At 45.1% G+C, this 16101-nt stretch overlaps 2 protein-coding genes across 2 annotated transcripts in view; one reads left to right on the forward strand and one right to left on the reverse strand.

The window, feature by feature from the left end:
* The window catches only part of slc1a2a (solute carrier family 1 member 2a), a 21185-nt gene extending 13040 nt beyond the window's left edge, over positions 1 to 8145 (forward strand). The window contains exons 4-11 of the mRNA XM_056607809.1: positions 221 to 471; positions 1478 to 1586; positions 1949 to 2075; positions 2699 to 2932; positions 4441 to 4635; positions 5171 to 5305; positions 6913 to 7129; positions 8074 to 8145. Coding sequence (XP_056463784.1) covers positions 221 to 471; positions 1478 to 1586; positions 1949 to 2075; positions 2699 to 2932; positions 4441 to 4635; positions 5171 to 5305; positions 6913 to 7129; positions 8074 to 8145 — 1340 coding nt within the window. The remainder of the gene's footprint in view (positions 1 to 220; positions 472 to 1477; positions 1587 to 1948; positions 2076 to 2698; positions 2933 to 4440; positions 4636 to 5170; positions 5306 to 6912; positions 7130 to 8073) is intronic.
* Positions 8146 to 10726: 2581 nt separating this feature from the next.
* LOC130403568 (mucin-2-like) lies at positions 10727 to 15719 on the reverse strand. The gene is made up of 5 exons (XM_056607984.1): positions 15550 to 15719; positions 12286 to 13188; positions 12149 to 12208; positions 11958 to 12036; positions 10727 to 11818 (listed from the first exon to the last, which is right to left on the reverse strand). The coding sequence occupies exons 1-5, from the start codon at positions 15623 to 15625 to the stop codon at positions 11653 to 11655; spliced, it is 1284 nt and encodes a 427-aa protein (XP_056463959.1). The 5' UTR covers positions 15626 to 15719; the 3' UTR covers positions 10727 to 11652.
* Between the last annotated feature and the right edge of the window lie 382 nt (positions 15720 to 16101).

Here is a 16101-nt window from a genome sequence, read left to right on the forward strand (position 1 = left end):
ATAAGTTTTTGTACTTGACACATCTGGATCCTTGATCTCGGTTTTTGGGAGTTGAACACACAGCTGAACAACGTGTTGTTCTAGGGATCCTAACGTAAGCCTTCTAGTTTTCTCGGGAACGCCACGTCTTCAAAAGCCTCTTCTGCATCCTTTATGGTTCAGAAACCACAACAGATCTCACAGGTTCACTGACCGAGCGTCCTCCATCACACCCACACAGGCCTGGCCGGTCTGGACGCCAAGTCCAGCGGGCGTCTGGGCACGCGGGCCATGGTATACTACATGTCCACCACGGTGATCGCCGCCGTCCTGGGGGTGATCCTGGTCATCGTCATCCACCCGGGGAACCCCAAGCTGAAGGCAAACCTCGGCCACGGCAAGAAGAACGACGACGTCTCCAGCGTGGACGCCTTCTTCGACCTCATCCGGAACCTCTTCCCCGAGAACCTGGTGCAGGCCTGCTTCCAACAGGTGGGTCGCAGTCAGACCACCGGCCAACAGTCCAGTCAGACCACCGGTCAACAGTCCAGTCAGTCCACCGGTCAACGGTCCAGTCAGTCCACCGGTCAACAGTCCAGTCAGTCCACCGGTCAACAGTCCAGTCAGTCCACCGGTCAACAGTCCAGTCAGTCCACCGGTCAACAGTCCAGTCAGACCACCGGTCAACAGTCCAGTCAGTCCACCGGTCAACAGTCCAGGCAGACCACCGGTCAACAGTCCAGTCAGACGACCGGTCAACAGTCCAGTCTGGCCTACCTGTCTTTCTACCTACCTGTCTACCTACCTGTCTGTCTACCTACCTGTCTGTCTACCTACCTGTTTGTCTACCTACCTGTCTACCTACCTGTCTGTCTACCTGTCTGTCTACCTACCTGTCGGTCTACCTACCTACCTGTCTGTCCACCTACCTGTCTGTCCACCTACATGTCTGTCTACCTACCTGTCTACCTACCTGTCTGTCTACCTGTCTGTCTACCTACCTGTCGGTCTACCTACCTACCTGTCTGTCTACCTACCTGTCTGTCCACCTACCTGTTTGTCTACCTACCTGTCTGTCTACCTACCTGTCAGTCTACCTACCTGTCTGTCTACCTACCTGTCTGTCTACCTACCTGTCTACCTACCTGTCTGTCTGTCTACCTACCTGTCTGTCCACCTACCTGTCTGTCAACCTGCCTGTCTGTCTACTTACCTGTCTGTCTACCTACCTGTCTATCTACCTACCTGTCTGTCTACCTGCCTGTCTGTCTACCTACCTGTCTATCTACCTGCAGGACTAAAGACCTTTCGACACTAGCAGATCTAACAGCTGGCCAGGTGTTCAGTGGGAGGGGCTTGTAGGTCGACTGAGGAGGGCTTTGTAGGTTGGAAACTTTTAGAATCTAGCTTACTGGTGTCTCCAAACTGCCTGCCCCAGCTTTAATGTTGTTGTTGCGTCATTCATTTTGTGTTAACGTTCCTCCTCCTCCTCCATCAGATCCAGACGGTGATGACTAAGGTCCCGGTGCCCACCAACAGAACCAGAGGCCCCTCCAGGTTCACCATCAAGAGGTCCCTGCAGTTCAAGGGCGGCATGAACGTTCTTGGTGGGTGAACACAATCATGTGATCATCGTAAGAACAGTCACTAAAGTACAATGAGCATGTCAGATGCACCCATTCATGCACACGTTCACACATTCACACAGCGGAAGAGGCGTCCGGTGGGATCAATGCACAAGGAACTCAATATCAACAGCCCAATATTATTTTCAATTCTTTGGAAGAACTAATGTTGCTCATTCATAACAATTTTAATATGAACCCAATTATCATACAATATTGGTAATATGAATTTCCTGCTGATATGTGACCGTTCAATAAGCGTTGTGGTGAACAATCAGCCCCACGAAGGGACACATGCTGAGTCCGTTGTGGTATTGATGATGACATGATTAATGTTCTGGTAGGTCTGATCGGGTTCTTCGTGGCCTTCGGGATCATCATGGGGAAGATGGGGGAGAAGGCCCGTCTCATGCTGGAGTTCTTCAACATCCTGAACGAGATCGTCATGAAGCTGGTTGGGGCCATCATGTGGTGAGCTCAGCAACCCTGACCCTAACTTACTGTGAAACAAAGAACATACTCCGAGGAAATCCATTCCTTAAAGGATCGTAAACGGAATCCTCCATGGGAATGGAACGATGTTTCCCAGTCTTTTCTTGCAATGCATTCAGTTGTTGTGTGTATGTATATAGATGCTGTTGTGTGTCTGTATATTTAGGTATGTTATATATATATAACATACATAACATACATATGTATATAATACATACATATGTATAAATATGTTGTTGTATATATATGTTATTGCGTATGTATATATATATATATATATATATATATATATATATATATATATATATATATATATATATATATATATATATATATATATATGTGTGTTGTGTGTATATATGTATATATATATATGTTGTGTGTATGTATATTTAGGAATGTTGTTGTGTATATATATATTTTGTTGTGTATATATGTATATATATGTTGTTCGGTGTATGTATATTTATATATATATGTTGTGTATATATGTACAGATATATGTTGTGTGTATATATGTATATATATGTTGTTGGGTGTATGTATATTTATATATATATGTTGTGTATATATGTACATATATATGTTGTGTGTATCCACAGGTACTCCCCCCTCGGTATCGCCTGTCTGATCTGTGGTAAGATCATCTCCATTGCCGACCTGGAGGTGGTGGCCCGTCAGCTGGGCATGTACATGGTGACCGTGATCGTGGGTCTCATCATCCACGGGGGCATCTTCCTCCCGCTCATCTACTTTGTCATCTGCAAGAAGAACCCCTACACCTTCTTCATGGGCATCTTCCAGGCCTGGGTCACGGCCCTGGGAACAGCCTCCAGGTCTGTAATGATGACCATAGTAACTCTGTAGATACTCACTCTGTGGAGGCATAAACTCACACTGTGTAGCTGTATATTCACCTTGTGTAGGTATATATTAACATATATTCACCTTGTGTAGGTATATATTAACATATATTCACACTGTTTAGGTATATATTCACCTTGTGTAGGTATATATTAACATATATTCACCTTGTGTAGGTATATATCCCCATTGTGTAGGTATATATTAACATATATTCACACTGTTTAGGTATATATTCACCTTGTGTAGGTATATATTAACATATATTCACACTGTTGAGGTATATATTCACCTTGTGTAGGTATATATTAACATATATTCACACTGTTTAGGTATATATTCACCTTGTGTAGGTATATATAAACATATATTCACACTGATTAGGTATATATTCACCTTGTGTAGGTATATATTAACATATATTCACACTGTTTATGTATATATTCACCTTGAGTAGGTATATATTAACATATATTCACATTGTGTAGGTATATATCCCCATTGTGTAGGTATATATTAACATATATTCACACTGTTTAGGTATATATTCACCTTGTGTAGGTATATATCCCCATTGTGTAGGTATATATTAACATATATTCACACTGTGTAGGTATATATCCCCATTGTGTAGGTATATATTAACATATATTCACACTGTTTAGGTATATATTCACACTGTGTAGGTATATATTAACATATATTCACACTGTGTAGGTATATATCCCCATTATGTAGGTATATATTAAATATATTCACATTGTGTAGGTATATGTTCACCTTGTGTAGGTATATATTAACATATATTCACATTGTGTAGGTATATATCCCCATTGTGTAGGTATATATTAACATATATTCACACTGTGTAGGTATATATCCCCATTGTGTAGGTATATATTAACATATATTCACACTGTTTAGGTATATATTCACCTTGTGTAGGTATATATTAACATATATTCACACTGTGTACGTATATATTAACATATATTCACACTGTGTAGGTATATATCCCCATTGTGTAGGTATATATTAACATATATTCACACTGTGTAGGTATATGTTCACACTGTGTAGGTATATATTAACATATATTCACACTGTGTAGGTATATATCCCCATTGTGTAGGTATATATTAAATATATTCACATTGTGTAGGTATATGTTCACACTGTGTAGGTATATATTCACACTGTGTAGGTATATGTTCACACTGTGTAGGTATATGTTCACACTGTGTAGGTATATGTTCACATTGTGTAGGTATATGTTCACACTGTGTAGGTATATGTTCACACTTTGTAGGTATATGTTCACACTGTGTAGGTATATGTTCACACTGTGTAGGTATATGTTCACACTGTGTAGGTATATGTTCACACTGTGTAGGTATATGTTCACACTGTGTAGGTATATGTTCACACTGTGTAGGTGTATATTATATATTTACTATACAGTATTTCTTTCTGGTCGCAGTGCCGGCACGCTGCCCGTGACGTTCCGCTGCCTGGAGGAGAACCTGGGCATCGATAAGCGTGTGACGCGCTTCGTTCTGCCGGTCGGCGCCACCATCAACATGGACGGCACCGCGCTGTACGAGGCCGTGGCCGCCATCTTCATCGCCCAGATGAACGGCATCGACCTGGACTGGGGCCAGATCATCACCGTGAGGTAGGAGAGGACACACACTCAATCGCTCACTCGCTCTCTCTCACCCACTCACCCACTCACTCACTCACTCACTCACTCACTCACTCACTCACTCACTCACTCACTCACTCACTCACTCACTCACTCACTCACTCACTCACTCACTCACTGACTCACTCACTCACTCACTCACACATAATCACATGAGGTAGGAGAGGGAAACACATACACACACAACACCCCTAGCTCTCACACACACACACACACACCACAGACAAACCGATGTTCTCATTTCAATCACAGCTCAGGGAGGACTTTTCTATCAAACTAAACTCAAGTAATAGTTCTTACCTTCAATACCTTTAAAGATAAATATGACAGAAGACGGACAAACAGACCAACAGAAAAGTCCAGAGACGTTGAGGTGTCACGGTCACCGTGAGCCACGTTGGACTCACTGGTGGTTCTGAACTGCTGGAATGTTTCCTTAAAACGGGGGGGTCATGTTGCGATTACGCTTGGGTCATGTGGATACGTGTCCTGCTCTGGTGCTCAGCATGACAGCCACCCTGGCCAGCGTGGGAGCGGCCAGTATTCCCAGTGCCGGGCTGGTGACCATGCTCCTCATCCTCACCGCGGTGGGCCTTCCCACGGAGGACATCAGCCTGCTGGTGGCGGTGGACTGGCTGCTGTGAGTAGACCCCCACTGTACTGTACTGTAGTGCACTGCACCGTACTGTACTGTAGTGTACTGCACTGTACTGTAGTGTACTGTACTGTAGTGTACTGCACTGTACTGTACTGAACTGTAGTGTATTGCACTGTACTGTACTTTAGTGTAGGGCACTGTACTGTACTGCACTGCACTGTACTGTACATTACTGTACTGCACTGCACTGTACTGTACTGCACTGTACTGTACATTACTGCACTGCACTGCACTGTACTGTAGTGCACTGCACTGAACTGAACTGTACTGTAGTGTACTGAACTGCACTGTACTGTACATTAGTGTACTGCAAAGCACTGCACTGTACTGTAGTGCACTGCACTGTACTGTAGTGTACTGCACTGCACTGCCCTGTACTGTACTGTACTGCACTGTACTGTAGTGTACTGCACTGTAGTGTACTGCACTGTACGGCACTGTAGTGTACTGCACTTTACTGTACATTAGTGCAGTGCACTGTAATGTACATTAGTGTACTGCACTGTACTGTACTGAACTGTAGTGTATTGCACTGTACTGTACGGTACTGTACTTTAGTGTAGTGCACAGCACTGTACTGTAGTGCACTGCACTGTAGTGTAGTGTACTGCACTGTACTGTATCGTACTGCACTATACTGTACTGCACTGCACTGTACTGTACTGTACATCACTGTAGTGCACTGCACTGTACTGCACTGTACTGTACATTACTGTACAGCACTGCACTGTACTGTAGTGCACTGTACTGTACTGTAGTGTACCGTACTGCACTGTACTGTACATTAGTGTACTGCAAAGCACTGCACTGTACTGTAGTGCACTGCACTGTACTGTACTGTAGTGTACTGCACTGCACTGTACTGCACTGTACTGTACTTTAGTGTACTGCACTGTACGGCACTGTAGTGTACTGCACTGTACTGTACATTAGTGTACTGCACTGCACTGCACTGTACTGTACTTTACTGTACTGTACTTTACTGTAGTGTACTGCACTGTACTGTACTGTACTGTACTGCACTGCACTGTACTGTACATTAGTGTAGTGTACTGTACTGCACTGCACTGTACTGTAGTGTACTGTACTGCACTGCACTGTACTGTACTGTACTGTACTGTAGTGTACTGTACTGTATTGTACTGTACTGTACTGTGATGGTCTGCACTGTACTGTTGTGTATTGTACGGTACTTTAGTGTACTGTACTGTTCTGTAATGTGGTGTACTGTACTGTAGTGTACTGTAGTGTACTGTACTGTAATGTACTCTACTGTACTTTACTGCAGCATCCACTGCACTGTAATATACTGTACTGTACTGTAAAGGTCTGTTATGTACTGTACTGAAAGCATCAAGGCATCCAGAAACACTACACACTATACACAAACACTTTTTCCAAGCAGTGTAGAAGAAAATGTTCAGCAGAGCTGTGATGGCCTCATGCTGTCCTCTAAGAGAAGGCTGTTACATCAAGGCCATGGGAGAAGCTGACATCAGCTGTTGGTGTATCTGTAAACACAATACTCTTATCGTGATAAGGGTAATCATTGAGGGATTTATTTTGATCCTCCCCCCTTAACGACGCAGGGACCGCTTCCGCACATCGGTGAACGTGGTGGGCGACTCGTACGGCGCGGGCATCGTGTACCACCTCTCCAAGGACGAGCTGGACAGCTTCGACGCGCAGCAGAGCCGCCCGGATGAGTTCGAGATGGCCAAGACGCAGTTCTACGACAACAACACCAACCACCAGAACCACGCCTACGCCTCGCACCAGCAGGCTGTGTTGATAGACGACTGCAAGGTACACTTCACGCTCACAGACATAGAGACCTGCATGTAGCCTCTCTACTGCTCGGGGTTGTTGCCTCTGTTGTGGGGCTCTTTCTTACTTTCTATGTTGACATGCATATGTGTGAATATACTGTTTTTTTGTAAATGAATATTTATTTATTTACTCCCGTGTTTATAATGTGAAAAAGCAGTTTTTTGTGATACCAGTGTACATTTATTAATAATGTATAGATATATATTTCTTTATATAGATATATATCTATCATATTTTTTATATTGCTGTAAATATATGCTTTGTTTTGAAAATCGATTTACAATTTTATGTGCATGAAATCCTAAAGGACTTGCCTATGGTGACTATATATTTTTACTGATCAACTATTCCTTGTATCAGATCATCCTCATTTGTTTATGCTTCATATGTATCATTTAGTTTTTTTAAGAAAGGGTCTGATTTGGACATGTATTTATGGCGCTCTGACCAGTTGACTAGTGGTATGCAAAAAGACTGCTATTTCACAAACCATCCCAATTTAAACATTTTAATCTTAGTCCCCTATGTATTCACACATACTACAAAAAATATATACATGATTCCTATTTTTTTTACATGTTTTCAATTACATATGTTGCAATTTTTTCTACAAAACTTGTAAACATCTGTTGGGCAGAGATTCTATAAAATACATGGCCAACCCCAAAATAACGATAACCACAGTTTTGATATTCGAATGTCATCGGCGAAAAACAGATTAAACTTGTCAAACAGTAGCACTGTATTACTGTGGCATTTTCTAGAGAAAAACCCAAAAGGTATCTCTCACTTCTATTTGGAATTTGATATTTTGGAGCTCCACCAGGGGCCCTGGCCGGTCCGCTGGGACCCTCGCTCTCTCTGCTGCCCACTAGCGTGTAACGCCGGCCCCCGAGTCAGATGTGTCATCATTGTTACAGGTGACCATGGGCAGGAACGGCAGGACAACAGAGTACTCATTTGTTGAGGAGGAACCGTGGAAACGGGACTAAAGCGGCAGCTCTCTGGTTCCCTCCGCTGACCTAACACCCAGCGACATTAAGCCCAGGAGGACAGACCCCCCTGTAGTCCTGACTCCCACCCCGGCCTCCCCACGCCGCTCTACGTCTCACTGGTCCAACGCTCCGCAGTGTTCTCTCACCCCTCGGCCTTACCCCGTGCTGCCGCCCGGTGGTCGCTGGGGACAAGGGGGAGATGTTCTTTGGATGAAACATCTCCCTTTTATCGTTTATTTATGTGCTGCTTAAAGGCAAGATGCTGATGTGTTGTGATAGGGAGATAGCCTCTTTAACATCAGGGAGCGAGCAGGAAGCCCCAGTACACCGGCCTGACCACAAACCAGTTGGTCAACCCCTCGATATCAGAACGAAGACACCTTCCCTCCTGGTCCAGCAGCAGACACATCTCTGGGTTGATTTTTAACGTCATTATTTGTGGGAATTTCCATCGTTTCTAAACTTTCTGCCTTTTCTTTGTAAAAGTGTTGAATAAAGGAAGCATCTGCTTGGTAAGGCAGGCAGCGCAGCAGAGCTTGTGTGGAAAGGTGAAGGAAGACTTACCTTTGACTCCTTGAGTAAGGGGATTACCTGTGACCTGCGTGTCCACGTGGTCCTAAGTACGGATTAGCTCCGCACTTAGACCTAAGAGGGCCGTGACGTGCGACAGCGTAATTAAACAGCAGCCTCTTCAGCCAGCGCAGGTCTCTGCACACACACACACACACACACACACACACACACACACACACACACACACACACACACACACACACACACACACACACACACACACACACACACAAACACACACACACACACACACACACACACACACACACACACACACACACACACACAGACACACACACACACACACACACACACACACACACACATACACACACACACACACACACACCACCTACACACGCACAAACACACACACACACACACACACACACACACACACACACACACACCCCACCTACACACACACCCCACCTACACACACACCCCACCTACACACACACTCACACACACACCGCTCCATACACACGCACTCACACTCTACACGCCCCACCTACACACACACTCACATACTACACGCCCCACCTACACACACACTCACATACTACACGCCCCACCTACACACACACTCACATACTACACGCCCCACCTACACACACACTCACATACTACACCCCCCACCCACACACACTCACACACTTTGCACAGCTCCCTACACACACTCACAAACACACTACACACCCAACCTACACATGTACTCACACACACACTACACACCCCACCTACACACACACTCACACACTACACACCCCACCTACACATGTACTCACACACACACTACACACCCCACCTACAAACGCACTCACACACTACACACCCCACCTACACATGTACTCACAGACACAGCACACCCTACACACGCACTCACACACTACACACCCCACCTACAAACGCACTCACACACTACACACCCCACCTACACACACACACTCACACACTACGCACAGCTCCCTACACACACTCACACACACAGCTCAGGTACTCACCTGTAGATCCATTGATTACATGGAAATCATCCAATCAGGTTTGTTTGGCAAAGGTATGCGTATGTGATGTAAAGTGTGTGTGTGTGTGTGTGTGTGTGTGTGTGTGTGTGTGTGTGTGTGTGTGTGTGTGTGTGTGTGTGTGTGTGTGTGTGTGTGTGTGTGTGTGTCTATGTGTGTGTGTATGTCTGTGTAGGTGGCTGTGCGTGTACATGTCCATGCGTTTGCATGTCTGTCTCTGTGTGTTTATGTGTTTGTGTGTTTGTGTGCGTGTGTGTGTGTTGCTCCTGTGTTGTTTCTTGTCTTTGCTTCATGAGTATCTTGCCTTGGAGATGTTGATTGCAAAGTGCAGAGGGTATGATGATGGTGTCATGGCCGGTGACGGAAAGAGTATCCATTAGAATCGCTTTGAATTAGTGCTGATGATGCCCACCACTGTCTCTAAAAACATTTTTTTTTTTACTTATGAAGGCTGGGCCTTTCTTGAAATAAAAACCATTTACAAACACACACACTCAATATAAATACGAAATATACCTGGTAAATATAATTTGGATGATCTCTGTGATATATATTTCTAACTGGATTGTTTATTACTTGTTTTGCACTGGCATAAATGTCCATGTTTAAAGTGCCTCCTTGCACTTTGTGTATATATGCAAATATATATATATTTATATAAATATATATGTTGTATATATATATATTTATATATATAATGAGTTAGATAAAAGGTCAATTTTACTGTAGCTTCAAAATGATCTGTGATCCTTCGTAAGTTGTTACTGAAACAATCGAAAAAATATGTATGTATATAGAAAATGAAAATTATAGACGTAGGGAATCTTCTTCCAATCGTAATACAGCTTTCTCTCGTTGGATTGTTGCATCTAAATGGTTTGTGGATGTTAGTGTGTGCTTCCCTGGTCCTGTCTAAGTAGGCCTACGCTCCTCACTGAGGCACTGGGCGTGTCGTGTGTGTGTTGCTCTGTTTCTATTGGTGGGATTGGTTTTGTGTTAAATTCAGGCAATGTTGAAAGTTCCAGCGTACACCTAAGCAAGGCATTTGTTTGTTATCTCTATCTAAATAAAAAAAATGCGAGATCTTGTAATATTACACTGCATTTGTTTATTTGAAGTCTTTGGTCTTTATCTTTATGGCCTATTTTTTATGAATGCTTTCTCTCCTCTTGCCCTGTTATAAACATAAATATCTTCTTTGTCAAATGGTCTGGTGTAACCTTAGTGGACTTTTCTCTACATATCTGCCAATATTTAATTAGGAGATTTCAAGCACGAACTAGCATTGTCCATTCTGAATGAAAGGACTTATATGAAGAAACGAATTAAAGAAATAGAAAAGTGGACTAAAAGCGTGTACACATTTTAATACTTGTGTGTAAATATGAATTCCAACAAATAAATGTTAAATTAAATGCTGTCTTTGATCTTTTGGTTAAACGGGTGTGGCCACACAATATTGTCCGGTTTCAAATACGATTTACACAAAAAATTCTACATGGAAGATAATCTCTGCTGTGAACTAATTAATTAAGTAAGCATTAAAAGATTTCGAAAAGGCACTCAAAAACACAAAATACACTAACAAGGTGAAATATAATACAGCAATACACTCAGCATGATATAAAGAAACATATTTTACAGTCCCCTTTTATATACAATATAAAGTGAATGAAACAATGCAAAAACACTTTTCAAATGTTAGTGCAATTCTGATATTTATGACAAGCATTAGGAGGAAATGTTTATGTTGCTATGACAACAGAAAGGTCAAAGTCCAAAGTTTCCGCTAAAAAACAAACAAAACAAGGCAAGACTTCAGGATCAGTTGTGCCACCGGAGCGGCTCTGGTCCCGACGCCTGCCCTCCAGACGGCCTGGGACCCTCAGGAGGTCTCTCTCTGCAGACCTCAGGACAGGCTCTCCTTCTCCGAGACCTCGCTGAGCGCCACCACGGTGTACTCTGCGTCGTGCCGCTCCTCTTTGGGCAGGAACTCCTTCATCTCCTGCCTCTGCGTCTCCTCAGCGCGGCCAGCCCGCTCCGCCTTCATGGTGGCCTGGCCAGGCCCGTTCCACCTGAAGGGCAGCAGGAAGGGTTTGATACCGGCTCAAGTGTGAGGCCACGTGTCTACTGTGTACACCTGGTGTAATGAGTGAGTGTGTGTGTGATGTTCACGCGGTTGTCTGAGTGCATGTGTGTATGTCTTAATCTCACCTGTTTCTTGTAGCGACCGCAATGATGATGAGAACCAGCGCGGCCACGCCCACAGTGGATCCCACGATGAACATCCAACCTGGGGGCGAACCGAACCATGACCGCCATTAGGAGATAACCAGCTTCCAGCTGCTTCAACATCTGCTCCAGCCAACGTCACACATGGTCCATTTATTTTCTTTGTTACTCACCAGAGCTACTCGCTGCTTCTTCTGGCTGTGAAAACGTGGCCTCTCCTTTGGGGACAGCTTCTGTCAGGTGAGGCACACATCATGAACGTGTTAAAGAGAGCCATGGACTCATAGTGACTGCATGGCTTCCGTTGGACGCCTAATGTCGTCTCTGCACAGGGCCTTACCGTGGATTGAAAGCATTCTTTGGCTTTGGCTGACCATCGTCGAGCTCTGGGGTTCATCCACCACGATGGGGGTCACAGGAGACGTTGTAGTAGAGCTCTGGGGTTCATCCACCACGATGGGAATGTCAGGAGACGTTGTAGTAGAGCTCTGGGGTTCATCCACCACGATGGGGGTCACTGGAGACGTTGTAGTAGAGCTCTGGGGTTCATCCACCACGATGGGGGTCACTGGAGACGTTGTAGTAGAGCTCTGGGGTTCATCCACCACGATGGGGGTCACAGGAGACGTTGTAGTAGAGCTCTGGGGTTCATCCACCACGATGGGGGTCACAGGAGACGTTGTAGTAGAGCTCTGGGGTTCATCCACCACGATGGGGGTCACAGGAGACGTTGTAGTAGAGCTCTGGGGTTCATCCACCACGATGGGGGTCACAGGAGACGCTGCAGTGGGGGCGGCCTGGGAGGGGCTGGGGCTGGCGGAGGTGGAGACATCCATCGCTCCTGTCGTGGTGCTGGGAGTCTGGGTGGTGAGACTGGGAGTTGTTGCCATCTCCATAAACAGGTCGCTGCCAGATCCAGACCCAGAACCAGATCCAGATCCCGATTCAGACCCAGACCCCTCCTCTTCCTGGCTGAAGACCGCGGTGGCGTTGGGAGGGGCCGCCGTGACCAGGTGCAGGTGTGGCCATGTGAGGTAGGGCCCGCCGCTGGCCTCCTGCCCTCCACTGCCCTCCTGGGTTCCGCTGGCCTCGGTCAGGTCGGACCGGTCTGCTGGGAGCGCTTGGTCGAGTCCCCCGCTGGCGGCGCTGGAGAAGGGGTCCTCCACGATGAAGCCATCCGTCATGGCCTCTCTCAGGAAGTTAGCCGGGACATCTGAGACGATCAGAGGAAAAACACAACAGAGTGTTTACCTAGTGTCACGCTGCAACCTCACGCCAAAGGAAATCTACTGGGCTTTCATGTCGCCGACATTCAGTTAAGAGATCACACACCTTCCCTTGAGGGGCGAGTGGGGACCTGTCGAGGTGTGTTGGGAAGAGAGGCCCAACTATTGATTCATTGTGACTAATCATCTTGCCTGTGTGTGTCTCTGTTTGTGAGGGTGTGTTTGTGTTGGTTTGGGTGTGTGTACACGCATCATAAAGGTGAGGCTTTCATATACAAAACATAATCCCTGTGATCCAAACCCTCCACTCAGCGTCTGGCCTGATCACACATCGGAATGAGTCACCTGTTTTAACTTCCGTCAAGAACTTTCTTGATTATGACGAAAGGGATTGGAGCAAAAAAGGTCACAGTCCACAAGAGCCACGGCCTCAGCGGCTGGCTCTTATCCTAAGAGTTACCAAAGAGATTCACAGAATCTCACAAAAATTAAAGGCACCCCTGAAAATAGCTTTTTCAACTATTGGGATAATTTCCAGCCAAATTATTTTCCTAGTCAACAGTAGGCCTGTTCTGCCAAACAACATTTTGACCATTATCATGTTGAACATATTCCACTAGACCAGGGCTTTTCAACCTCGGAGTCCCCTGAAATGTCTAGTAATTGATTTTAAAAAAAGTATTGATTTAAAAAAATAAAACACTACAAATAATCGTACATAACTGTCTTCTATACTTTATTTTCTCAAATATAAATCTACTTCAGATAAAATGCAGCCAATATCTGAGCTGGCGCATCTTTGAGAGCGCCAGCTCAGCTCAATGTAACTGTGCAGATCATGTGACTGCACAGTTACATTACTTGAGTTCCCGCTCAAAAGTGAAGAAAAATCAATTTCTTCAGTATTTCATAAAGGAATAATGTCCAGGATTTCCTAGCTGTTGTTTGTTTGTGGTTGAATAGCTTTATTGGTATAGAATTGTTTTTCAGAAGAAAAAAAGCTTTGGAAATGTTCACTGAGGCCAGTGATGCCGCTGTACTCTTTTTGGTTTTGTTATTTTCATAATTCCCTATGAGAGATTGCTTGCTCAGTAGGCCTTTTCATTTCATCAGCCTTGTGAATACAGCCATCAGAGAAAATACAATTGTCAATTTGTGCACTTATCCTGGCTACTCTGTATTTGTTCACAGTATAAGAAACATGTTAAAAAACTAATTCTAGAAATGTCTCTGGGGTCGCCAGGAATTGTTGATGTCAAAATGGGGTCACAGCCCAAAAAAGGTTGTGAAGCGCTGCATTAGACGATGCATCTGATCTCTCTCTGGCGGTGTGTTGTTTCTCCAAGGAGGGGATCGCGGGGATGGGATTCGGTCCAGAAGGGTTCTGGCAGCGGAGAAGGGACAGATCCAGGTGTGTACTGGCATGTTCTGAGCAGCAGATACTGTAATTATGTTTGAACTTTTAAACCTGGCTGCGAGCACAAAAGAGCCAGGATTATGTTTGTATGCATAATTATGTTGTTGAAGAGGTCATAATCAGGCTTGTGGTTGGGAAGGTCAAAGGCGTTAACGAGGTGAAAGATCCACTTTTCATTGAAGAGATCGAAAGGGGATTTCTCTAACATATCGACGTTCTCACAAAGTCGTCTTGTAGCAGCTTCACGATGTACTCTGCGTGGAGGAGCGTCAGATCAGACTCTCTCCTTTCTGTCCGGCTAAGCTGCGGCCCCTCAGCGCTCGGTTCCAGACCGGCAGAGCAGCTTCTCACTGGGCTTGGGTTTCACTTTGCTCGGGATCTAGGCATTAATGCTCCTCCTGGAGCCGCTCAGCACATTTTTACAAAGACGTCTATGTGCGGTCGGACCGGCACACGGAACCTGCGCACCCCAAAAATGTAATCGGACCTGGGAGTTCTCCTGGACAGAGTCTGGGCCGCTGGTGGAGCCTGAAACACGAGGAGCGCCAGCGCGGGAGCGGGCCCTCGTGGACTCACGAGGCCCAAAGGGCACCTCGGGAAATGGTTTAGATTCCAGGAGCCTTTTAAAGCACAGCTTTAAGTCCGAAAATCAACTAAACGTATTCAACTTCTTAGCAATGGAGATTAAACAACTCCATTATTTCAGGTATGAAGATTCTAGTTATTCTTTAGTCTTTATTTATGATATCTTTTTGGAAGAAATGTACATAAAACAACAGTATAGCAAGTAAATGTGCCATTATACTTATCATACTAATGTAGATAGACACCATAGATAGATAGACAAAGACAGGTAATAGATATATGGACAGTTAGTAGATATAACATAGATGGTAGAAAGAAAGCCGGACGGACAGACAGATGAACTCACCGTTAACGGGCATGAGTCGGACCAGAGGAAGTAGAGCCAGCAGGGCCACAGTGAGGGGAGTGAGAGCCGTCTTCATGCTGAGTTGGGAGGGCTGCTGAGGAGGATGTAGCACAGAGTCCCGGGTCGCTGTGTGGGGGAAGGAGGGAGAATCCTGAGGAGATGTGAGGCGCTGGAACCTTTGCCTCTTTTTATGCTCAGCACCTTCTGCGTAGGAGAGCCATCAGAACAAAAAGCTCTGTGACACCGTGGAGGCGGGCACCCTGAGGCCCCGCCCACGCTCTGCCTGTACCTGTAGCCACTTCCTCCTTCCTCCTTTCTCCTGAGTCACCTTGGGCCAGCAGCCGTCACACGACACACAAGGAGGTAGCTGAGTATAAAACCATGTATATACACAAAGACGAAGCCTCACAGAGTCCCTAAGGTAACTGTCCAAAGGTCGGAGATAGATCAAACTATATGGGTGTCAATGGCCATTAAATAGAGTGAATTGTAAAAACTGGAGTAATTCAGCTATCATCAGCCAAACATTATACGATTGGACGACTATAAAAC

This window comes from Gadus chalcogrammus, chromosome 14, assembly GCF_026213295.1.
Source record: "Gadus chalcogrammus isolate NIFS_2021 chromosome 14, NIFS_Gcha_1.0, whole genome shotgun sequence".
NCBI classification, from domain to species: Eukaryota; Metazoa; Chordata; class Actinopteri; order Gadiformes; family Gadidae; genus Gadus; species Gadus chalcogrammus.

What these genes read in the sequence shown, in the direction of transcription:
- LOC130403568 (XM_056607984.1), bottom strand. Translation starts at nt 15,625, where the DNA reads ATGAAGACGGCTCTCACTCCCCTCACTGTGGCCCTGCTGGCTCTACTT. An exon ending in GTGCAGAGACGACATTAGGC is followed by an intron (nt 12,209 to 12,285) that starts GTCCAACGGAAG and finishes CTCACCTGACAG; the next exon opens with AAGCTGTCCCCAAAGGAGAG. An exon ending in AGAAGCAGCGAGTAGCTCTG is followed by an intron (nt 12,037 to 12,148) that starts GTGAGTAACAAA and finishes GTTCGCCCCCAG; the next exon opens with GTTGGATGTTCATCGTGGGA.